The sequence below is a fragment of the Microtus pennsylvanicus genome, chromosome 20 (assembly GCF_037038515.1).
Source record: "Microtus pennsylvanicus isolate mMicPen1 chromosome 20, mMicPen1.hap1, whole genome shotgun sequence".
Taxonomy (NCBI): domain Eukaryota; kingdom Metazoa; phylum Chordata; class Mammalia; order Rodentia; family Cricetidae; genus Microtus; species Microtus pennsylvanicus.
This window is the reverse complement of record NC_134598.1, coordinates 34952080-34977577: the sequence shown is the minus strand read 5'-3', so window position 1 is coordinate 34977577 and position 25498 is coordinate 34952080. Positions and strand designations below refer to the sequence as shown.

General features: G+C 41.6%; 1 protein-coding gene across 3 annotated transcripts in view; it reads left to right on the top strand.

Moving 5' to 3' along the window:
* Nup37 (nucleoporin 37) overlaps positions 1-25498 on the top strand; it is a 31792-nt gene that overhangs the window by 5244 nt on the left and 1050 nt on the right. For all 3 annotated transcript variants that reach the window (XM_075954458.1, XM_075954460.1, XM_075954459.1), the window contains exons 3-9: positions 1390-1514; positions 4079-4151; positions 6422-6516; positions 18183-18273; positions 22690-22871; positions 23216-23266; positions 25283-25376. In XM_075954458.1, coding sequence (XP_075810573.1) covers positions 1390-1514; positions 4079-4151; positions 6422-6516; positions 18183-18273; positions 22690-22871; positions 23216-23266; positions 25283-25376 — 711 coding nt within the window. The remainder of the gene's footprint in view (positions 1-1389; positions 1515-4078; positions 4152-6421; positions 6517-18182; positions 18274-22689; positions 22872-23215; positions 23267-25282; positions 25377-25498) is intronic.

Sequence of the window (25498 nt, the reverse complement as noted above, 5' to 3'; positions counted from 1 at the left end):
AAATTCATTTTTAGATTTGTCAAGTATGGAAAAATAGAGCTAAGTCAGTCTGCAGTCAGTTCAGCTGCGTGGTGGCTGCTGCCTGTTAGCTGAGCGGTTGTGACGCACACAAACTATGAAGTAGTCAAACTTGTCAGGTACCTTTTCCCAATTAGTGTATTTCTACTCATTTCTTCAGTTAGTGGGAAATCTTTTTGTTACATTTACCTGAAATTTAAACTTACTTGCAAATGGTGTTTGAATTTAAAAGACATGGGGAAGATGCCTGAGCAGTGGCTTTGCCAGGATCTCAGAAGCCGTCCTGGGAAAACCAGTTCATGTACTGGGATTCAGCACAGGTACACAAGTGAGAGTGATCTCTGAAGTGTGTAAAGAAATACATAAAAGCCGGGGCGGTGGTGGCACATGCACGCCTTTAATCCCAGCACTCGGGAGGCAGAGGCAGGCGGATCTCTGTGAGTTCGAGACCAGCCTGGTCTACAGAGCTAGTGCCAGGACAGGCTCCAAAGCCACAGAGAAACCCTGTCTCAACCCCCCCCCCCCCCCAAAAAAAAAGAAATACATAAAATAGATCCTCGGAAGTCTAAGAATTGGGAGAGTGGCAGCTATTTTTGAAGACCCCAAAGTGTCTTCCCTCATTGCCTTTCTTTCTCCCAGGAAATGTGCTTGGGATTTTTTTGTGGCCATTCGCTATTTTCTATGTAGTATTATCATTATGTGCCAGAATTCTGAACCACTATACCTTTATAGTCACCGTCCATGGCTTCTAATGGGACAGGTGCATCGCAACGTCTTATGCATATTAACACTGGAAATTAGCACTGATGTGGAAGCTTGAACTGTCATCCAAAGGGTCCTCCACATAGTTAAAACCTCAAGTATATGTTCAGTTGTCCATCAGTTGATAAGCTACATAAACCATATCATTTTTGAAAAAGTTGTTAGGCAATGTTTTTACTGCTAAAGATAAAATGTCTCCTAGGTAAAGTAACATTTACTGCTTTGTTTTACCTAAGAGTAAGTCCTAAGAAAGAGTCTTTCTTTGTAACTGAGGCTTAACAACTGTTTTTGTTTGTTCATTTGCATTTCTTTTGCCCCTCCCCCGGGGTGCTAGGAATCAAACCTAGGGCCTTGTACATATTAATCAAACACTAAAGGTACATCTAGAGCCCCAGTAATCAAACCTAGAGCCTTGTATGTTAGACAAACACTAAAGCTACATCTCAAGCCCCCAATATTCTTTTTAATCCCATAAACTAGTATGATCTCAATATCTAGTTTTTTTCTACACGCTTCAGAAGCATATGCATACCTCCATTAAATTTTGATTGAGATGAAATTCAGAGCATCGTTTGTCTTTGTATTAAAACATTTACTGTATACATTTAGGAAGAAGAAGCAGACATTGAAGGAATTCAATACAAAACACTACGGACATTTCACCATGGAGTCCGAGTTGATGGTATAGCCTGGAGCCCAGAAACCAAACTAGATTCCCTGCCTCCCGTGATCAAGTAAGTTCAAACATTCCCATGCAGTATTACTGATGGCCTTCGCGTCCAGTGACCCCAAGTGCCCTCTGCCTATTGGGTGATTAGATATTTGCTGTTATTTAATAATTTTACATATCATCTTTGCAATTTAGATTTGTGACTGTGGCCATTGCCTTGACCATGTGTATGGTCCAAACTATGAATCTCTTTACTTGAGTTTCATTAGAATTGTTCAAAGTCATCACAGAGTCTGCACTTTTGAATTAAAGTACGATTTAAGAGCCAACAAGATTGCACAGTAGGTAAACGTACCTGCCATCAGATGGAAGGAAAGCTAATCAACTCCCTCAAGTTGTCCGCTGACCCACACATACGCCATGTGTGTACGTACAAGCACACACAAAATAATTATAAAAACAGCAAAGTGCTACTTTGTTAAAGTAACATTTTCTGAAACTGTAGTATAGCCTTTCTGACCCCAGGTGTGACCCAAGGTCATAGTCTCATTTTTAGGAGAACATAAATCACTAGTTTGGTCAATGGGCTTCAGTACTGATTAAAGCATTTTTTAAAAATAGATTATTTAAGGCATATTACAAATCCCTGATTTTGGTTCCTACAAATGACAAAGCCTAAAAATTTGTCTTTGGGGAAAAAAGTATTTAATAAGTTTGTTAGCTATTATTGAAGTAACTTAAAATTTTAATTAAGGGACAACTTATATATAACGAAACCGTGAGCTCTTAGTAGTGTAGTTTAATGAGCCAAAGAGATGGCTCAGGAGTTGAGAGCATATACTGCTTTTGCAGAGAACCCAAGTTCAGTTCTCAGGGGACTGACAGCCACCTGCAACTCCTGCTCCAGGGGGATCTGATACCACTGGCCTCCACAGGCACCAACCCACACCTGCATACCAACACATACATGCACACATAACTAAGATAAACATATTTTAAGTACAGTCTTATAAAGTTTTGGTAAGCGCATGTCCTTTTGTGCAGTGTGTGTGTGCATGGGTACAGGTGCTGGCGTTCAGCTTTAGGTGTCGTTAGTGGAATTAGTGCGTCAGACGTGAATGTGCTCAGAGTGACTTAGAGAGTGAACGCCACGGTCACCAGCACTGTTGTGACGGTGCAGACAGTGGACACTGGTGTCACGATGGAAAGGAGCCATGCTTATTTGATGGTCTAGAGTACCTTCCGTCATGCCCGCCCATGAATTTGTTTCAGTGATAATTCTAAATTCTGCCCAGCCGATGATAAAGAGGACATCAACACGATACGTTACCTTCCAGATCTTACATGGAGTACACAGAGTTGCCATCTGACACTCAGCTTAAGAATTTGATCAAGTCTCTCTACCGGCCTGTTTTTTTTTTTCCTGTTTGTTTGTTTTGTTTTTAACTAGACTTTGTAAATCCCATCTTTCCGGAGACAAATACTCCGTGCTTCACGGCCGTTCATGTCATCACTTTTTGGCAGCATCTGTGTTTGTTGGCAACTACTTTAAAAAATATAGAAGTAAAATTCAGACCAGACCGTCTGACAAGCAGTTTGAAAATACACTGAGAATTGTAACTGCTTCATCACACCAAACCCTGGCAACACTGGCGCAGTGGTTTCTCGGCCACGATGTCGGTGTCCCGTCTGTTCAGTGTCGCCGTGTGCTCTCGTAAGGAAAGAAGAAAACCATGTTGTGTTCTTCATGAGTGGTGACAAACTTGGGCCTGCCCGACGGCTTTAAGACTCCAAGCCAGGGCTTCATAATTAGGGTGACTATGTGGAGACCTTTTGGTGTTCTGTGGCAGCAGTTACACACAGACTTGCTCATTCGTTAGCTTAAAATTTATATATTTAATATCTTCCTCAAGACAGTTCTTCGTCCAGTAGAGCTAAGAGAAGCCCACAAGTTGGTACCCTGACTCGTATATAATTGTATATGATTATGGTCATATGATCTATTTTTGCTTTGTTTTTTAAGAGTATTTTGAAATGAATAGAATTTTCTTTGTGACTACATCGTGGGCTCTGTAAATGGCTAAGGTATGACTTAGAATATCACTGTCGAGTTTTAGTTTGTATTTAAGAAGTTCTCGTTGGTAACCAACGCAGTGTGCTGTGTTTGTTTGTTGTCCTCTACTGACTCGCTGCCCTTCCGATCCTGCTTGTTTTTCACTCACAGTAGCTGAGAACAGATTACTCATCTTGGTTCACGTCTCTGAGGTTGTCTGCTTTTCTTAAAGGATGACTTGTTAGCCCTAAAGTAGCAAAAACTCAGAGAGCGGTAGAGAATGCGAGGCGCTCTGTGCCAGCTTAACATGAAATTCTGTGTTAATAGTTGGAGACATAAATCCAGACTGTACTAAGATTTTATGTGTTCCAGACATTGGCTTTGTCTCCTACTTTCTTTAATGGCTGTACTATTTTTAGTGCAAACTGCAGTAACTCTGCCCCCAACCACCACAGATCCCAGAAAGCGTCATGAGTTATGACAAGATTTGATGACACTTAGAAGCCAAGGTGGCATAGGGAGAAACCTTTAATTTCCAAAGGCTAAAAATCGGTTTGTTTGTGTTTTTTCTTCAGATTTTGTACTTCAGCTGCTGATATGAAGATTAGATTATTTACTTCAGATCTTCAAGATAAAAATGAATATAAGGTATATTGACAACTACAATAAATTGATATGTTAAAGTATGTTCATTTTCTTTGCTTATTAAATTGTACTTATGATTTAAAATGACCTTTTAATGGCTATTGGATTAATCATGAATTCTTTAGAGGAACAAAAGCAGTAGAATGAATACATAGTATAAAAGTGGATATTGGCTTGACTGGCATTTCTAATAGGAACTGGGTCATCCGGCAGTGGCAGTCTACGTGCTGAAGGGGCTGGCAACTCTGCTGTTCGGTCAGTGAAGTTAGAAGCTCAGCAGAGCCAGTGTCTCAGTGCATGGGCAGTGTGATGTCAGCAAAGAATAGGGCACAGCAGCCAGAAGTGAAGGCAGGCTGACAAGCAGCCCTGCTTCCTGGGACCATTTACACCTGGTGCAGGCACTCTGGGGGAAGGTCTTCTCCCTTCCGTCCAAAGGCCTGTGTCTTAGTTCAAGATCCAGTCAAGCTCGTGGTTAGGATTCGCCCTCTCTCCAAAGTCTGCAATTTAGGTTTCATTTACTGTATTATACACCCTAGTAACTGGACTTTTAAAAGGAGCTAGTTAGTAAACATAACACTTACAGATGCTAGGAAGAGCCAGCGAGAGAGGGGTTTACATGCGGATGTAGTAAGGGTGGAATGAAGTATAGCTTCAGGAGACAAATGTTGAGTGCAGAGTGGGCCAGGCAGGGTGACAGTGGTGGGGAAAGGAGAATGAGCATGATGTATGCACTGATAACTACAAAAATGAAAACTAGCATATGGCATTCTTAAAACTCGCTGAGGGCATAGGTCCTAGGTGTCCCCACATAAGGGAAGCGAGACAAGTATATCTAACAGCTTGCTGTGGCTAGGCCAGCTCTGTTGCTATAATCTTTACAGCATGAGCATACTCCTTGAATAAATGTAAGCGGAAAAGATTTAAGTTGATTTTTAGAAAACTAAACGCAGATCTCCTTAGGAAAATAGGTACAGCAACACCGGGTACAGCGGGATGTCCAGGAGGAATCCCAGCGGGGGCCCAGCGTTGATAGTGCGGCAGAGGAAAGGGGCCTTGAACCAGACCCCTGGTTCTTGGAAATGAATGCCTGCGTGTAAAAATGTATGGATAAAGTTTACTGTGTGACTCACTGCTTCCATGATGAGACCCCCTCCCTACATTTCCCCCCTTTTTTTTCTCTAAGTTTTTATTTTATATTATTTTCAGGGGAAATGGGTGGGATCAAGAGGCTTGATGTAAAAAACACAAAGAATAAATAAAAAGAAAGTTGTTTTTTTTTAAAAAAAAAAAAAGACAGTCGATTCCAGAGTCACAGGCCCTGCCTTCAAAGCTCAGTCCTGCCTGCAGGGACTCTACTCTTCCTGGCAACTCTACTGTTGCTGATAAGTTTGGGGTCTAGCACCTGCCTCTGGGTTATAGATACTGAGTGAGCTAATTTATGTAAGACCTTAAGACTAATGCTTTATACATAGTAAGTTGCATGGTGTGTGTGTCTATATAAAGAAATATAGATATATTCTATTAATAGTAAGTGGCTCTCGTGATGAATTGAAATTGTACTTATAGAATAATAATGGTCATTGCAAGTTTCCAGTTGTTCCCTCAAGGGCCGGAAGAGGACTTTTGTGTAGGTTGTGGCTGTAGGCTTGTAGTGTTAGCTGTCTCCGGTGCTGTCGTTGCCATTGGACTGCACACATTAGAGGTGAACTTGACATTGTGTGTATGTGCTAGGTGATTGTAGTGTGTAAAGCAACAGATCCACGAGAAGCCTGGAAGGACTCTGTCTCAGAAAGCCCAAAATGGTTTTGCAACTTCAATTTTTATTTGAGCTTTATGTAATAACAGAGCACAGAGATGCTATGAGAACAGATGCAGTTAAAAAAATTAGTATGTTTCTATAAGAAATACATACTAGCAAAGAAAGACTGTGTGTTGAATGACTTCTTTCCAATGCAACTTTCTAGGAGAGTGGCTATATAAAACATACTGTTAAAATGGCAGCTTTCTTAAAATGTATTTATAGAGAAGTATTCTGGGCTGTGGTAGGGCACGCCTTTAATCCCAGCACTCTGGGGGCAGAAGCAGATAGAACTCTTTGAGTTCAAGGCCAGCCTGGTCTACCGAGTTCAAGGACAGTTGGAACTACACAGAGAAACCCTGTCTCAAAAAACCTTAAAAAAAAAAAAAAAAGAGGGAAAAATTATAAAGTGAAAGCATTATATAGGGAGATTGTAGGCTGTGGCCATGCTTCCCTAATGCTCTTTCTCTCCCAGGTTTTGGAGGGCCACTCAGATTTCATCAATGACCTGGTGTTCCATCCCAAGGAAGGCCATGAGATTGCCAGTGTGAGCGACGACCACACCTGCAGGTATGGTGCTTGTTACAACCACATTTGTGAATTGTCGTTGTAATTTAATGAACATTTTAAAAATTAGGAAATTGACTCGGGAGGCAGAGGCAGGCGGATCTCTGTGAGTTCGAGACCAGCCTGGTCTACAAAGCTAGTTCCAGGACAGGCTCCAAAGCCACAGAGAAACCCTGTCTCGAAAAACCAAAAAAAAAAAAAAATTAGGAAATTGTAATATCATGCAGTATCATAAATGAAATCTATTTTATTTAAATTGTAGACAAGGCACAAATATTCCAAAAGCAATAAATTAAATTTTCATACAATTAATGGGTCCTCCTCTTGCTGGTTCCTCAGTAGTTTTCATACAATTAATGGGTCCTCCTCTTGCTGGTTCCTCAGTAGTTTTCATACAATTAATGGGTCCTCCTCTTGCTGGTTCATCAGCAGTTTTGTCCTCTTCTTTTGGATCTGCATATTTGTAAGCCTATAAATATGGATGGATGGATTTATAAGCCTATATATACCACTGAATTAAAGTCTCCAATACTGGGCAAGCTCAGAAGGATAATATCAGTCTCCTATCATATTGTGAAGTTATTTTTTACATCACAAAAGATAGGCTTGCTGTTCATGAGTGAGCTATAACTCTCATATGCTGCCTGAGAAGGAAACTTGAGTAACTGACAAACTATGTTTGTCAATGCACACAGATCTGTACAGCGTCTAAACATGTAGTGCTTCACACTGCAAGTCAGTCTGCCAGCTGCTTCTTACAGAGTTTGTCTTTATGCAGCTTATATTTTCAAAGGCATAGTTAGTGATAGGCTGTTGTATCTATGTACTACCCGCTAAAGTTTCCTTGTGAGGGACACGAAAGGTTTGTAGGCATAAAACCTAAGTCCCCAAGTATTTTATTTACTAACCTGTTTGTATAAGACCTAAATAATAAACAGATCATTTAAAATAATAGGAAAATAAAAACAAATTTTGATAATTTGGTTCTATGAAATGATTTTTCTAATCAGAAGCATTTGGAATAATGAAATCTACCAGAGCACTGGCTGTTCTTCCAGAGGACCCAGATCCAATTCCCAGCACCCACATGGCAGCTAACAAACTCCCTGTAACTCCAGTTCCAGGGGATCCAACCCCCTCACACAGACATGCATGTATATAAAACACCACAATAAATAAATAAATATGAGTTTTTAAAAAATAGAATAATAAAGCCTGAAAGGGGAAGAAATGAATGTCTTTGCCAGCCAAGGAGGAGCCTGCGAGTAGCAGATGCAGCTAGGCGCACGCCACAGTCCGGGGCTGTTCCTCCGGGGCTGTTCCTCCGGGGCTGTTCCTCTGGGACTGTTCCTCCGGGGCTGTTCCTCCGGGGCTGTTCTTCTGCTTTGCTTAGTTTGGTTTAGTTTAGTCATTTGTTTACTTTTCCTTTTTGTTATTGAAAAGCAAATATATGTGTATACACACACACACACACACGATAGATAGATAGATAGATAGATAGATAGATAGATAGATAGATAGATAGATAGACAGACAGACAGACAGACAGACAGACAGACATTCTTATTAGGGTTTCCCTTTCCCCTGACTCCTCCCAGATCCTCACTACCACCCATATTCACGCCCTTTCTTGCTCTCTCTCACTATAAAACAAACAGGCATCTAAATAACAACAGTAATTTTAAAAAGATAAAATAAAAACAAAAAAATTTGAATGGGACAAAAAAGGAACAGGGAAAAAATAAAGAGCCCAAAAAACCCCACAGAAACTGATGTAAAATTTCTTTACCATTTATTAATAAAGTTCATGGACAAATATTAAAGAACAAAAGGGGAACCTGATTCGAATCACAAGCCACAGCTAACTCTCATGGCTTGAAAGGGACATCTTCACCTCTGTTCACTTTTTCTCCTGGTCAGGTCCATCCCCAATGCAAACCCCCCTCTTGGACCAAAAACGCTCCTTTCAATTGGCTGGAGGACCCATGACAGCTCCTTTAACAAGATACACACATAGACACAGAGACATGTACGTTGGCACACAGGAATCCAACAAAGCCCCAAACCTTGCTATATAACCTGTAAGGTACACAAATTTTTCATTAAAGTGTATTAATTACATTTTATAATTATATTTACTGTAGCACTATGCTTATTTATATATCATTTTATTTTATATGTGATATATAAATAAGAACATTATTTTATGTATATGTAGTAATATAATTAAAACAGTAAAATGCATATATAAAGAGAGAGAGCAACTGAAAATGTAAGCAAAGCATGGTGAGCCCAGAAACCCTCAGAAAACACGATTGGCTCATTATGTTCTAGCATCTGCTGTTGGGCCTGGGACCTGCCCTCAAGTGTGGTTTGTATGCACAGTGAGACTCCTTTGTGAGTAGCTATCAGCTGGAGAAAACTTTTTGGTTTAAGGGTGTGGACTGTATTCACCTCAGTTCTGGGACTAGCCTTGTGCACGCTGCCAGACTCTTCATGTGTGTCTGTCCTGTTGTGTCTGGAAGCCTTTTTTCCTTGCTGTCTTCCGCCCCTATACAATCTTTCCACCTCTTATTCCACAGAGTTCTCTAAGCCTTGAGGAGAGAGATTTTTATGGAGACATAAAACTGTTCAAAGTCTCTCATTCTCTGCATGTTGTATAGCTGTGGATCCCTGTACTCCCATCTGCTGCAGGAGGCAGTGTCTCTGAAGATGGCTGAGCAAGACACTGATCTTTGAGAACAGCAGGAGGCCATTAGGATGTGGTTTCCCCCAGTACATGGACTATCTAGTCTCAGGATCTAGGCTTCCTGTGCAGTACTGGGAGGCTTCCATCTCATGGAGTGGTCCTTAAATCCATCAGAGCGGTTGCTTGTTCACACAGCCTTCTTCCATGATTGCCCCAGCCTGTCTTGAAGGCAGACCACCATTGTAGATCAGCGGTGTGCAGCTGGGTTGGTGTTTGCGCTTCTCTGGTAGTATGCAGAGTTCCTTACACTGCCATGAATTAGTGACGGTGATGACTCTGTAGGCATCAGCTCTACTTCTCCACGTCGCCACTGACATGATTAGCCTTGTTGGTGTTGTCTCCAGCAACAGGGCCTTACCATCAGTGTTTGGAGAGCAACCAATAACCTTGGCAACATCCTGGGTTGTTTGGTGGCTTCTATTTGCCTGTTTGGCCAACAATTCAATTAAACGTAACCCTTTCCTGCACTGAAGGTTTTATTTGATGGTAAGAGAGATCTAGCTGGACCTTGATCTCCTCTGTTACTGGTGATTCTAAAACAGTGGCCAGATGCCACAAAGTAGGGGGTGAAGCCTTAACACAGGCTTCCCAGCGGCCTCCACCCTTGTCACAGGCTTCCCAGTGGCCTCCACCCTTGTCACAGGCTTCCCAGCGGCCTCCACCCTTGTCACAGGCTTCCCAGCGGCCTCCACCCTTAACACAGGCTTCCCAGCGGCCTCCATCCTTAACACAGGCTTCCCAGCGGCCTCCACCCTTAACACAGGCTTCCCAGCGGCCTCCACCCTTGTCACAGGCTTCCCAGCGGCCTCCACCCTTGTCACAGGCTTCCCAGCGGCCTCCACCCTTGTCACAGGCTTCCCAGCGGCCTCCACCCTTGTCACAGGCGTGCCAACCTTCTCTCGTGCGATGCTTGTGTTTTCCTTAGAGTAGACTGAGAGGCTGCTTATTTTTGTTTGTTTGTTTGTTTGTTTGTTTGAGTTTCTTTTGTTTTGTTTTTTTTTGTAGACTAGTTAAATTCTCCCAATATTATGAGAATTAACAAATTTTTATCAAGTATAAAGAAATTTAAAGATCTCTCACACTCTACTACCACCATCTTATGGAAGAAAAGACATTTTTAAAAGATAAATGTGAATTCAGAGTATGTCCTTTAAATAAATTGAACTTTGCAAAACTATGCCCAAAAGAACTTGTCAAATTCAGGTGTGGAGGTGTAGGAGCCTGCCAGTGAGTCAGCCTGGGCACCTGGAGGGCGGTGCGAGGCTAAGGAGATGGCAGGTGATAGAGACTGAGACAGAACACGGGACAGATCTGGGAGGCCTACTGCCAACGCCAAACAGCCCAGAGTTATTTCGGAACTTTTATACAGATTAAGGGCGGAAGACAGAAGGAGGCGCCATCCAGTCAGTGAACTACCTCCCTGCGCTGTCCTGGGGAGAAAGCGCACGCAGGCTTGCTGTCTACCATGCGAGTCCCGCTAGCCGCAAGCAGTTGCTTTCTCTATCTGAATGTGCAGTTGGCTGGCATTCTCCAGCCTGTGGCTTCGATGATGTGCTGTTACTCGTGGGCAAAATGCTCCTATCTGTGGACTTAGTCAGGACATTCACACAGCTCTCAAGGATACTGGAGCAGGCAGAGCAGGCAAGCTTGAACTCAAATGACTTTTTAAGTCAGCAAGTCTCTCAAACGGCTGTTACAAGAGAAGCGTGTGCCACACACTCGCAAGCTCTTGCCATAGGCGGTCTGTTTACATCCAGTGGAAAATCTCTTAGGATCCATTACTAATATGGAGTTTCTCTACTACCTATCTTCAGTTGGAACCATTAAATATGTGAAATATTTTAAGATAACCATTAGCTGGGCAGCGGTGACTCATGCCTGCCTTTAATTCTGGCACTCGGGAGGCAGAGATAGGCGGGTCTGAATTCAAGGCCAGCCTGGTCTACAAGAGCTAGTTCCAGGACAGCTAGGACTGTTAGAGAAACCCTGTCTTGAAAAACAAAAAACAAAACAAAACAAAAAAATGCCCTTGATGGAAGTAGCAAAGGGGAAATTGAGCCTTCTGAAGATAGGCCAATGTAACATTTCTTTAGAGTAATCATTACTGAAGACCTCATAGGAAATGCCTAATAATTCCCAACATAGAGCAAAATCAGGATTGTTCATTGTTATGTTATGACTAGAGGTTTCAGGGAATAAATACACTACAGACTGGATCGCATTTGCATACCTTTATTAATTCAGTGAATGAATTAATGCTAATGAAAGATAAAATAGAAACATAGGCAGTTCTCATTTTTAATCTTTTAATTCTCATTCTGTGACTAGCAATCCATTTCTTTCATCATTAATGTTGCATGCATATTAAAGTTATTGATGCTGCTTGCTTAGTACACATCAGTATTATAAAAAGGTAAAAATCAATTCTAATGTTAATTTCAGAATATATTTGGAAATGACATATATTGACATACCCTTTGAAAAATCCTTGCTTCAAATTATTGTACTATTTAGTTGTCTCTACTTTTTTTCTTAAATTAGAATTTATTTACTTATGCATGAGCTCAAATATACCAGGGGGTGTGTGTAGAGGTCAGAGGACAATGTACAGGAGTATTTTCTCCTTCCACCACGGGAATCTCAGGAGTTGAATTTGGGTCATCAGGCTGGTGGCGTCTCAAGAGTCCAGGTCTCATTTCCTAGTGTTTCAGAGAGGACAATCTGCATTCAAACCACAGGTCTGCCCTGGGGACTCCCTTTGTAGACCAGGCTGGTTACCTCTACTTCTAAGGCTTTACATAGCTGCCAAACTTTTCTATAGTCCAAGCTATTAACTAACAAAAGTTGTAAAGATTTAAATCCTAGATTTGGGCTTTTAATTATTAGAGTCCCACCTCTGTAGCACAATTAATAAAAACTCAGGGAGTGAAATTGAGGTTCAACCTGAAGGTCAGAAAAGCAAAACAGGGCACTGACTCTTACCTCAGCCTCAGTCTGAAATGGCGATCCTGCCTCCAGGAATCTCAGAATGAGACTGTCTGAGGGCTGTCTGCTCCTTCTATAATCCTCTAGGACTGGGATTAAAGGAATGCACCACTGGGATTTAAAGGCAAACACTGCCTGGTTCTTATGGCAGCCAGTGTGGCTACTGGGATTAAAGGTGTATGTTAACCATTACCTAGTCATAAGGCTGACCAGTGGGGTTGTTTTACTCTCTGATCTTCAGGCAAGTTTTATTTATTAAAATACAAATGAAATGTCACTACACACCTCTGAACTTTGTTAAACACTAAAGTCTTTTGTCTCACCATCACTTTCTCTGATCGTCTAACCTGAGTTGCTTGATAATTCATAATTAAGAAGGAAAATCTTCATTCTGCTATCACAACAAATTGAACAAAATATATTTCCTGTCAACACGGGCAGTCCCATTCTTGCACACAAGGACAGATAAAGTCCCTTTCGTCCTTACGACTGTATCTCTGCCCGTTACTTTTGTTCTTTTCTATGTAATTACTCAGAACACCGATACATGTGATCTAGTGGTGTTTTTGTAGAAATCCTGCGGTTTGTATTTTGGCTTTAATGGGTACAGATGCGTCACCTAATGTCATGCATCCCTTCTTTTGTCTGTTGTTTGAAAACATTTGCTAGCAGAAATGTCCTTCTGTGACACACTTTCTAGCAGACAGTGAGCTGCCAACTGAAACAGAGTAAACAAATAAAAGAACAGTGTGTTATGCATGAGGTTCCTCCGAGTTCTCAGACTACCCACCACCAGTTGTCAGTTGAAAAGGTCCTTGGAAATGCTATGGTATCTCGTGCCAACACACAATTTGTGGGGTCTTTTAATTAGTTACATGACAATTATATTTTCATACCATATGGTAAGGAAATTTTACATTCCATTAAAAAGCTCTCAGACTAAAACAAGGCAGTGGTTTTACTAGAAAAACTAGAGTAAGTATAATTCATAAACTTGGCCCAGTTAAGTTTTGATTCCTCCATGTTACGGTTAAATCTAACTTCTGTTTACAGGATGGTATTGGAATGGGAAGTTCTTTGTTCTAGTTCACTTTGGGTGAAGACTGCTGTTGCCTTTCTCTTTAAAGTTGGTGCTCTATCATCCACTCTCCAGTGCCTTTGATTCATTGGAGATTGGCTTCCTGATTGAGACCTTAAACCCTTTACCTCTGATATTTAATTGCAAGCATTTGCATTTATGTACCTGTCCACTTCGTATAGCTTTATGCTGTTTGGCCCCAGTAATTTAACATGGCGACATTTACACCATATCTTTATAAACTGTCTGTTTCTTTCTGTGAGTTTGGCTATGTGTACTGAGAATGCTTGTTTTCCCTTTGAGGTGCGAGAGATCCGACCCAAGCCTTAGACATGGTAGACAAGTGCTCTGCCTGCTCCCTGACTAAAGCTTTTCTCGTTCTCTACTGTGCCAGCTTTTTTGAAAAACATTATGAATACTTGTTGAACTCAAATAAATTTGGATTTTCAGATTTCAGTGTCTTCTTAAGGGAAGCCCTCCTGTCTGGTATGGGCTATACCAGTGAGTTTTAGAAAAGCAGAAAGCTGGGAAACTATCTTAAAATCATGCCTGCCACTCATTTTAATATCCAACACATGTATGAAGATTGATTTGATAGCAGAGCAAAGCCCTTTGTCTTAGGTTATTAATCCATTGATTGCCAAGTTGCTTCTGGCCATGGTGCTCTATCACCACAACAGAAACCCTGACCAAGACAGCAGAGGCACAATCTGCAGCAGATCCCTGCTGACAGGTCTTCCTATCCCGCCCCCCCCCCCCCCGAAATCTTGTCTGTCTCTCTCTTGTTGTTTCATGAGCAACTACCATAATAAAATATCTACAGTGTAAACAGCATGGTTTTAAAAAGTTTATAATTCATCAATATTTGATGGTTTTTTGTTTGTTTGGTGCTTGCTTGTCTCACACACCTAATTTAGATTTTTTTAATATTGATTCATTGCCATCAAGTTCATTTCATTGAAATAGTTCTTTTATTTTCATGTGTTGTCAGTTTACATAATTAATTAAACTAATAAGATTTTAAATCACATGCAAACAGTGCTTTGCTGGGCAGAGCACTTACGGTCCATCTTGGCGAGCATACTGCAGTTAGGCATTAGAAGACATTCGGAAACAGCTTTCTCCTGTGATTTCGGGGGGGGGGGGGGGGAGCGGGATAGGAAGACCTGTCAGCAGGGATCTGCTGCAGATTGTGCCTCTGCTGTCTTGGTCAGGGTTTCTGTTGCGGTGATAGAGCACCATGGCCAGAAGCAACTTGGGAAGAAAAGCTTGAGCCCTCATGTTCTACACCTCATTGAGAAAGTCATGGTAGGAACTCAAGGCAGGAACCTTGAGTCAAGAACAAAAGCAGACGCCATGGAGGAATGGCGTGTACTGCCTTACTCCCTATGGACTGCTCGGCCTGGAGGAATGGCGTGTACTGCCTTACTCCCTATGGACTGCTCGGCCTGGAGGAATGGCGTGTACTGCCTTACTCCCTATGGACTGCTCGGCCTGGAGGAATGGCGTGTACTGCCTTACTCCCTATGGACTGCTTGGCCTGCTTTCTTACACAATTCAGAATAGCTGGGCTCACCCACATCAGTCATTAATCAAGGAAACATCCCACGGACTTGCCTATAGTCAATCTGGGTGGATGTGTTTCCCCAACTGAGGCTTCTCTTTCCAGATAACTCTAACTTGTGTCAAATTGACAAACAACAAAGAAAAACAAAACAAAAACAAGGATAAAGACGTCTTAAAATTTGTCCAAATGTATCCATGCATAGATGAGGGAAATGACATCAAATACAGGAAAGAACAATAATTTAAGAACTCGATCTTAGGGCCTAGAGAGATGACTGAATGGTTAAGGGTTCATCATGACTTTGTAGAGGGTTAGTTCTGGTGGAGAACAGCTTTGTAGAGGATGTTCTGGTGGAGAACAGCTTTGGTTCTTAGCGCCCAGGACGCTCCAAACCACCTACAACTCTAGCTTTAGAGAAATCTGATGCTTGTAGCTTCTACAGGCACCACACACACAATTTACAATAAAAACTCATAACCTTAGAAATGAAACCAGTCTTACGAAAGAAGATCATCTGGAAAACTGCAGCTTTTGACATTCAGACCAGTGATGTTTTTATTAGCACATAAGATGAGAGTTTTACCTTTTTACGGTGGTGATTATAGCCATGAGTGAGGAAGAGCAAAGCAGTGTCGCTCACCCAGAAAGCTGTTTGGCAAATGTCTGTCTTGTCAAAGTTAAACCCATTTGTCAACTTGACCCACCAGTGCCATGCGTAGGTATGCACTGAGCAAACAGTAGGGACTGTGGGAATGGCTGTGTGCTGCAGAGGGGCTGGGGGTGGATGTGGAAGTCTGTAGGCACCAAGGGTGGACACGGACTAGGAGAGTACAGTCTGAACGTCTGTGGCAGTGTGTGTGTGGCTGTGTGCTGAACTGGGAACTCTGAAACAAGTGGGGAGATATAACAGCGTTCTCACAGGACATGGCAGCGGTAAAAGAACCAGAACAAAAGTGCACACGGTGGCGTTGTCTTCATGCTACTGAAAAGTAAGCTACCTCATTAGAAGTCATAATGGTGACTTTCTTCCTTGTGTGGGGGTGTTTGGGGTGCTCTAGACTGAGCTGCTGCTCTCTGAGTGTATTCTGTTCTGTGTGCTTCCGATTGATCTACCGTTTGTGTCTGTGATATACTTCACACAAGAAATGCAGCATGATCAGATGGACTTAATATATTCGGTAAAGATAGAAAATGAGTTGAGCTCCACAAAAGAATCTCAGAGGCTTAATTATGGAATCTATCAAAAAGGGAAATAAGACATAACAACTTAAATTGTACCATCTGCAGCTAATTTAGTTAGGATAACTTATTTTAGTCCAATTTGTTGTATTTTGCATACTTAGTACTGAGATTATGCAACATTTGGGAATTATTGAATCAGTGTATAATTACAAACCATAAATCATTGTACCCTAGTCCTCTGAAATATAATCCATATGACCCTCCTCATGCTTGAACTAGCTCCCCTTTTTTTTTAAAAGGATCATCGGGTTCTGATCAGGATAAAATACTGCTGAAATTAGACTAAAATTTGGCTCATTAGACCACAATATACTTAGTTAATTGACTTATTTTCATAGCTGTCTCTGTATTTTTCACCTCTTTTGTCTTCTTTATTTGAAGAGGGGGGGAACCATGAAAATATTTTGGCATGTATTTGCTCAATTTATATAATAGCCAACAAAAATCAAATTCATTTTAAAATAAAATCAAAAGAATGATGTTTTAGCCCACCCCCAATGAGACTCATTGAGTTGAGAAGACAGATTTCTGCTATTCCAATAGTGATAAAATATTTGCTAGCCGAATACTTCATTATGGAAATGATAACAGAGGAGAAAGATTTAGTTGCCTTAATGTCCAATCTCATCCTAGGTATTGAAGGACAAGAGTTTAAACTCTTGGTGATTTGCTTCTTCTAATAGTTTAACCAGAGCTGTCTGCTTCATATAGTTAAAAGAAATGAAAAGTATCTTTTGGTAAAAGAAAAGATATGCTTCTAATATTTAATCAAGTAGGTGATCCTGAAACATGTGTGTGCTAGCCGGTATGTTACTACGGCATTTCAATTTGACGTCCTATACTTTTCACAAGTAAACTTTCCCTACTTTACATTCCTCAATTTTTACAGACTCCTCCAGAGTCCTAAAGCAAGTAGGAACTATAAAACCTACACAAAACGGGGGAGAACTCCTAATCTTGATTATCAGTTTTGATGAGGGTTGCTGAGGGCAGAGCCAGGGCCTCATGTGCTCATCACACTCCACTGAGCTGCACCCTTAGCTGTGAATGTACTCACTAAGACCAGAACGCTGGGGGCACTTTGCCACCCCGATCCTCGGGTTTCTGCCTCCTGCCATGCTAATCCACTCTGCACAGTGAAACAGTGACTGGGTGAGAATTGTGAGCAAGCCAAAGAGCATCGTCCTGGGGACAGTGCCCTGCCTGAGATTGCTGAGACCTGGGGTGTGGTGGTGCACACCTTTAATCCCAGCACTTGGGAGGCAGAGGCAGGCGGATCTGTGAGTTTGAGGCCAGCCTGGTCTACAGAGCGAGTTCCAGGGCAGCCAGGGCTACACAGAGAAGCCCCGTCTCTATAAGCTGCTGAGAAGAAGAGCCTTATTTTTGAGTAGGCTGGTGCTTATTGATGGACGGTAGAAAGAACCGAGCGCCTGTTTCTTTAACCTGTCTTTAATCTGGTAACTGTTAAGCATGTCCAGCTTTGGGGAGAAAACATTAGAAAAATCGGCCAGACCAAAATGCTGTGAGATGAGACGTGCCCAAAGGTGGAAGGAATAAGCATCATGGAAAATGACTATGCGCTAAATTCCTATCACTTCATATTTACTTCATTATTTTGAAAATGGAAAGACTTGTGTATAGAGATTGCGTGTGTGTGTGTGTGTGTGTGTGTGTGTGTGTGTGTGTGTGTGTAAGCACCACTGATAGGAATAATTATTAATTGAAATGACTTAAGTAGGCATGCAACCAGATTAATGGCCTCGAAACATTGATTTTGCTTGCAGTGGACACATAAATAATTAATATTATTATGTTAGATTAATTAGAAAATATATGTCTTTGTTTCCATAATTGAGCATGGTGAAACTTAAATTCTTTATGTCAGCTTGACATTGTTCAACAACAGTATTTTCATTTTCTCAAAGATGTTTATTAAATATAAGTGTACATAATAATCTATAGGTAATGGCTTTGATGACATTTGTCAAAGTTTTACTTTTTTGGTAGTGATGTATCAAGAATATTTAACCTCAAACTCTTTTTATTAGGATTTGGAACTTGGAAGGAAAGCAGACGGCTCATTTTCTTCTTCATTCTCCTGGAATGAGTGTATGCTGGCACCCTGAGGAAGCTTTTAAGGTTATTATCTGTAACTCAGCTTTCCCTTACCAAACATGCAGGTATAACGCCTATACTTGTAAAGGAGACCCAGTGACTTCCCACCTCAAACACAATGAGCACAAGTGCATTTGAGTGAGTACAGAAGTCGGCACTTTGTTTCTCTCACGTTGCCTTAGCAACCATCGTTCATATATGCAGAATGTGCGTTTCCTGGCCTGTGGAGGCTGCAGCCTGGAGACCCAGGCTCAGTCCAGTTAGCAGTGTGCAGCTCACAAACACAGAACATCAGAGGTTACATACAGACAAGCGTGTCAGTGGCATAAGGCTCATCTGTTCTGTATTAGTGACATCCCGTTCCTGTTCAAATTTAAAAAAAAAAATTTGAAATGAAATCTATGCCCTGCCCATGCTGCAGCATGCATGGACAGCCCGTGTATGGCGGTTCTGTTGAACTTGTGCATACTGGGTTTATGGTCTAAGTGGATGAGGAAGACTGACCAGGTCTCTACCTCTAGAGGGCACCAGATCTCATTACAGATGGTTGTGAGCCACCACGTGGTTGCTGGGGATTAAACTCGGGACCTTTGGAAGATCAGGGCTGTTCAAATTAAAGCTCCCTAAGATACTAAAGCTACACTGAGTTCTTAACTACTGCTGTTTACCCTTAATTCATGGTGAAGACAGGAGCCATTCAGCAAGTTTTCTCATCTGCCAGTTTTTCCATAGACTGGCCATGTTCATCTCAGAGTGGATCCTTCAGCATTTCCCGTAGGCACCCTCATTCTTTGGGCACCTGCTTTTCCTAGACCTCTAATAGCTTTGTGCCTTTCTCCAGTTCACTACCGTGTCCTCGATTTCGCACAAAAAGATAGAGTTGATTAAATCTAGCAAATATGCAGTGGTAAAGCTTTTTCTCTTAGCAATTAAATCATTCCAACTTAAATTTTAAGCTGTCTCTGTTGTACCTTTTATTTCTAAATGTTTGGGTATATTTTCTTTTGTTTAGCTTTCTTAAAATTAAAATACAAATCAGTGGATCTCATTATTGCATATGTATGTTCTTGTTGGTCACTGACTCACTCCCCTTCCACCAACTTCCTGCCCTCTTGCCTGGTCACCTTCCTGTTGCCTTCCTGTCCCCCGATACCTCCACTGTTCCTCATGTCACATGGATTCTGTTACCCTTCCTTAATACCTTTTCTTCTCCACTTCTCATGACCCCTTTTCAGCTTTGTGTGTGTGTTCATAAACATGTCTACTGATGAGTGCTACGCCTTTCAGCATGGCCAACAAATGGAGTGGCCTAGATGTCCATCAGCAGGTCAGTGAAGGAAATGTGGTATATGTGCTCAGTCGTGGACGAGAATGAAGTCACGACAACTGCAGGGCAGTAGATGGAAGTTGAAACCTATACTAAGTAACTAAGTCTGACTGAGGCTCATGTCTTCTCTCAGATGCGGATCCTAGGGTAACTTTTATGTAGGTGTATAAATGCGGCAGGTTTAGGGCGTCGAGGTCAGCCCTCTTGTGACTTTAGTTGTATTTCATCTCTTAGTCTAACTCCATAATGTCATTGAGTTACCAAGATTTTCTCAAATTACCTGTGGTATTTCCAATACATTAGTGGATTTTTTTCTTTAAAAAATGCTTAAATGGAGACAGTTTTCACATTGTTGATTGTTTATTTCTCTTTTTTTTTTATTTTTTTTTATTTATTTATTTATTTATTGGTTTTTCGAGACAGGGTTTCTCTGTGGTTTTGGAGCCTGTCCTAGAACTAGCTCTGTAGACCAGGCTGGTCTCGAACTCACAGAGATCCGCCTGCCTCTGCCTCCCGAGTGTGATTGTTTATTTCTCGAAACTCATCCCATTAAATAAATAAATAAGTGTGTGTGACGCGCGCGCGTTTCCCCTTGTCCTCTGTCACCGTTTCTTACTTTCTGATTGTGAACTGGTTCCCTCTCTGTGACACACTGAGTGTGAGAGCTGAGGGTCTCCCAGCAGCCCTGTTCTTTCTTCCCTCGCTGTTCCTTCATGTCCAGGAACGTCGTCACCTTTCTGTAGTCCAAATCAAAGGACACTCTCAGGAGGAAGAGGCCTTACAGAGGAGATAAAGTGTGTTCTGTGGACATTAGCTGTGAACGCCATGCCGAATATAGTTGCAGCAATCTTTTCTCCCATAGATGATATCCTAATGGCATGTTTTTGTGAGTCGAAGAAACAACTTTCATGTAATTTTTATAAAATTGGGAGTTATTGTATAAAAGTACATTTGATTACATATTTCATATAGTGATAAAACTAGTCTATTAAACATCTAAGACTAATGGAATCTTAGAATAAGGGAATATTTAGGTAGTAATATTCTTTATTTAAAAATTCAATATTTACTAGATGCTTTGCAAAACGAGCCTATTACTACTCTTTCTGTGCCAGCTTATATGTAGCTTACTAAAAATAGATTTCATGAGCCATTATAATATTTCAAACAAGACATGGACAGTCATTAACAGTATGCAACAGTTTTCAAACTCCATACATGAGCTATCAAAATGGGAAAGATGCCATCAGATTGCATAAAGTCTATACTTGGTTCTGAATGGGGAAGCTTAAAGTGAGGATTGACAGTTCACATTAGGGTTGTGTATTAGTTCTTCTTTTCGTTGCTACAACAAAAAAGCCTGGTAAAGTGGGAAAGAAGGGGTTTGAGCTACTGCTCAAGGGGAAGCTCATCGTTTTGGGGAAGTCGTGACAGCACAGGCAGCTGGTCACATTGCGTCTGCACTTGGGAAGCGGAGTGTGATAATTGCCAGCGGTTTCTTTTAGTGCAGTCCAGGACCCCAGCACCTGTGGGGGATCCTCCCACTTGACCACTTGAACTGGCTGACTCTTGGTGGGTGTTCACTCGGAGGGACGCATGTCTCCTGGGCGATTCTACACCTGTCAAGTTGACAGGTGATATTAACCATCACATCTTTTTATAAGCCAACCCTGACATTAAGAAATTGAAAATCACAGAAATATCAATCTGAAGACGCCCCTGAGTCCTTTTCAAATCATCTCTGCCTTTAAACGACTGAATCTAAGTTGATGGTAGAAGGGGGAAAGGACATCAAAATAAATTGAGTTTTCCTGCATTATCACAAGGTAGCCATGTGTAGACATGTCAGGGAACACCCCATCCTACGATTCAAGAGAAAGTCTCGGAACTAGCAGGGAGAGGTGCTCTCCCTCCTATACTTCAGTCTGACTTTGGAAACACAGTTAGTAACACATGTTCTCGCTGCCACAACAGTGAAGGGTTCTGTGTGCTAGCTATATAGCTTGGAAAAGAGAAGATTGCATTTTTATAAAACTTGATTTTAGTTTTTTTTTTCGATTCTAGCCAACAGAAGTAGGATTATCAACAATACACAAGCTTGGAAGTATCTCCAGCATCATCGGCCTTTTCTGTTCCAGATTCTGCAGACTCTGGAGGGTGCCCCCATCCTCGCCAGGATTAGCTTTTTCCGTTCAATACTTCATAGAGACCTTGATAAGCTTGGGACCTGACTTCGCAGGAGCAAGTTTAGCAGATGGGCATGTGGCTCTTCTGTGGCTTGGCCTTCTTTCCTTCAGTATCTACTTCAGCTTTTGTTGTTTGTTTTGGCATTATAGAGGTAGGACATAGGTCGTAAACTTCAGGACACAGTAGTACCTAGCATTGGTCCATCTCACAGTTCCCGCAGTGGCTAGAGTCTTATCCTCACATCTCCATTTCAGAGATAAGAGCCGCCAATCACATAGCAGTTAATCATTTTTAAGTGGAAGAAGCAGCCATCTTTCTATCCAGACCTGTCTGTCTTTGGCTGTTCCATGCCATGTTTACATACATACATCTGTAAACACTGTATAAAGATGTGTAACAGAAATCACCTGTCAAAAGATACATAATGGCCTTTTATAACTAGTGTAAATATAGCTTTTCCTAGAGTATTAATCTTGATCCTCCTAGTGACAAAGCTGATGCCCTAAAATTTAACTTTTTTGTTTCGTTTTGCCAATTTCCTCTGGAATGTTTTTGTATTGATACTTTTATATAGACTCTCTCTCTCTCCTTTTTTTTTTTTTTTTTTGGTTTTTTGAGACAGGGTTTCTCTGTGGTTTTGGAGCCTGTCCTGGAACTAGCTCTTGTAGACCAGGCTGGTCTCGAACTCACAGAGATCCACCTGCCTCTGCCTCCCAAGTGCTGGGATTAAAGATGTGCTCCACCACCGCCTGGCTAGCCTCTCATTTCTTATGCATCTGCCTTCTGTTTGTGATATGTGTGTGTGTGTGTGTCTGTGTGTGTGTGTGTCTGTGTGTGCATGTTTATTTTTATGACATTGAACCTCTCCTTCTTAGATTTAGCTAATGAGATGACATGGAGTTCCCTTTTTCCTCTGTGTGTTACAGCTGATGGTTGCCGAGAAGAATGGAACAATCCGCTTTTATGATCTAATGGCCCAACAAGCAATTTTATCTCTTCAATCAGAACAGACACCATTAATGTCAGCACACTGGTGCTTGAAAAACACCTTCAAAGTTGGTGCTGTCGCAGGAAATGATTGGATAATTTGGGACATCACTCGGTCCAGGTAGATATTTAGTATATGTGCTGTTACATTACATAAGTACGTTGTTAAGTGACCCGGTGGGCCATTATACATACAGGCCTGCGTGTAGATTGAAAACAAGTCTCTCCTGTAGAAGGGCAGGAGTTCTGGGAATGTTAGAAAAGAAAAACGCTGACCCTGTGGTGCCCTAGGGTGATTCTAAGTTGTGTCTGTTGGTTTCTATCTATTTCCAATTGAGTGCTTACTTGGAATTTTGTTGCACCTTAAATTTACTGGGCTCCAAAGAAAAAAACACCTTTGAAACCTTTAAGTTTGTCTACTTGAGTTTAACACATAATTTCAAAATGCAAACTCTTGTTTTGCAGTTACCCTCAAGAGACGAGACCTGTTCACACGGACCGAGCACATCTGTTTAGGTAATGCTCTCTTTTGTTGGAGTTGTGTGAATTCTTGATTTGGTGGTATGCCACTACCAGAATTCCTCAGCCCTCCCTTTTGCATTAGCGTTTGGGGGTTGGTTTGCTTTGTCTGCTTGCTTTACCAGGGTTATCTTGCTTTCCCTACTATATAGTTGCTTAGTTTTTTGTTTTAAGCAAGTGGGAAATCTACTTTTTCAAACACTTAGAAAATGATCGTTCACAGAGAACATGTAGCCAGTCTTCCAGTACTACCTCAGTGCTGTTCTGTCCTGATAAATACAGTGTACACAGACCCATGTTTGCATAAGAATATCACTGGATTTTAAGCAATATCCTGCCAGCTAGTATGACTCTTTAACGTGCTGAAGTTTAGTTTTGTTTTTTCACTTAAATTAATATGTCTTGCTTTTTGTCATTTTATTCCATTATATAGTCATTAGCAGTCTTAAATAATAGAAAAAGCATATAACCGGACTGAAAACACTGAGACATTTGAAATTTGCTGGAGTTTGTGTGTGTGTTTGTTTGTTTTAAATCAAGTCTGAAATAACCCTAATAAGATCATGGAAACTCCATTATTATTAAAAGTGAAATATATTCATTATAGTCTTACAATTCCATAGATTAGGGGCTGGAGAAGTGGCTTAGCAGTTGAGAGTGCAGGCTGCTCTTCCAGAGGATCCAAGTTCAAATCTCATCACCCACATGGTGGCTCACACCTGCCTGTAACTCCAGTTCCAGGACTTCTGAATCCCTCACCCAGACGACATGCAGGCAAAATACCAGTGCACATAAAAATAAATTATATATTTTTTAAAATTCCATTGATTATCAGATAACCCAAATTTCAGAGATATGAGCAAAGGCATGTTTTTAACTCAGTGACTATGTGTGCTTTGTGAGAACTCTAAAGATGTTAGAGTTCCCCTTCTCCGGAGAGTGAGAGTCAGCTGCTCGGTGTGATTGGTGAGAATCACCTGCTCAGTGTGTTAGCAGGTAATGTTCTCATTAAAAACCCAGACATTGCTAGGGAGACTGTGCGGTGGGTAAGGACCCTTACTATGCAGGCATTGAGACCTGAGTTCCAATCTCCACCACCTCCCCAGCATTGGGGAGCGGAGACAGGTAGATCCTAGCTCACTGGCCTGCCAACCTATAAGGAATGGTGAGCTTCTGGCCCAGGGAGAGACCCTGCCTGCAGGCAGTAGGAAGGAGACCAGTAGAAGGTATTGGATGTGTTCCTCTGGCTGATACCGTAGTCTGCTGCAGCGTTGCCTGAGATCACAAGAAAATGGAGTGCTTCCCCATTTGTGGGGAATGGCTATGGCGTTCTTCACCAAGTACATCTCACCTCCTAGAGCGGGACCCTGTCACAGAGCAGTGCTGAGGTTTAGTTGGTATAGACAGAGGACAGGGGCACTGTTGAACAGTTAATAACGTCTGAGCCAAAGAATTGTTTTCCTCTGCCTTCTTCATGACACCGACAGTCATCTATCGTGTCTCCACTAGCATTCGCTGACTTAGAGAAATGGAGAGATTTCCCTTGATACCTTGAAGACTTGAATAGTCTGAGTGGTTGTGCCATCCCAAATGACCAAAACACAAGTGTATCACAGAATTTAAAAGAAATGACCGCTAAGGGGGCTGGAGAGATGACTCAGCAGCTAAGAACACTATTCTTCCAGAGAATCTAGGTTTGATCTCAGCACCCATATGACAGAGCATAGCTGTTTTGATCTTCAGAATGTCCATACATGGCTGATGCCTTGTGTCTCCATCTGTGGAGACTGTGCGTAATAGTAGAACGTAGTCCTGAGCTCCAAGTGAGCACTCAGCGAATATCCAGAAAAGGGAGGCGTTCGTATCTAAATAAGCTGGAAGTCTACCTGGAAGCCGTATTGACAGATGTGGAGTTATGAAATGACTGCTTCTGCGCAGACGGATGTAGCCTTCTTCAGACAAACTTAGTTGCCTGCAGGACAATGCTTATGGTTATGCCCTCTTGTTTCTTAGGTGGTCTGCAATCAGCGAAAACTTATTTGCTACCACTGGGTATCCTGGCAAAATGACAAGCCAGTTTCAGATTCACCACTTAGGACACTCTCAGGTACTATCAAAATGTTTCATGGCATTTGTGGGTAGGTGTTTTTTAAACTGGATATTTGACTTTTCTATCCATAGCTCCCAAGTTTGCGATTAGTAACTAAAGATACTATGTCTGCTCTCTAC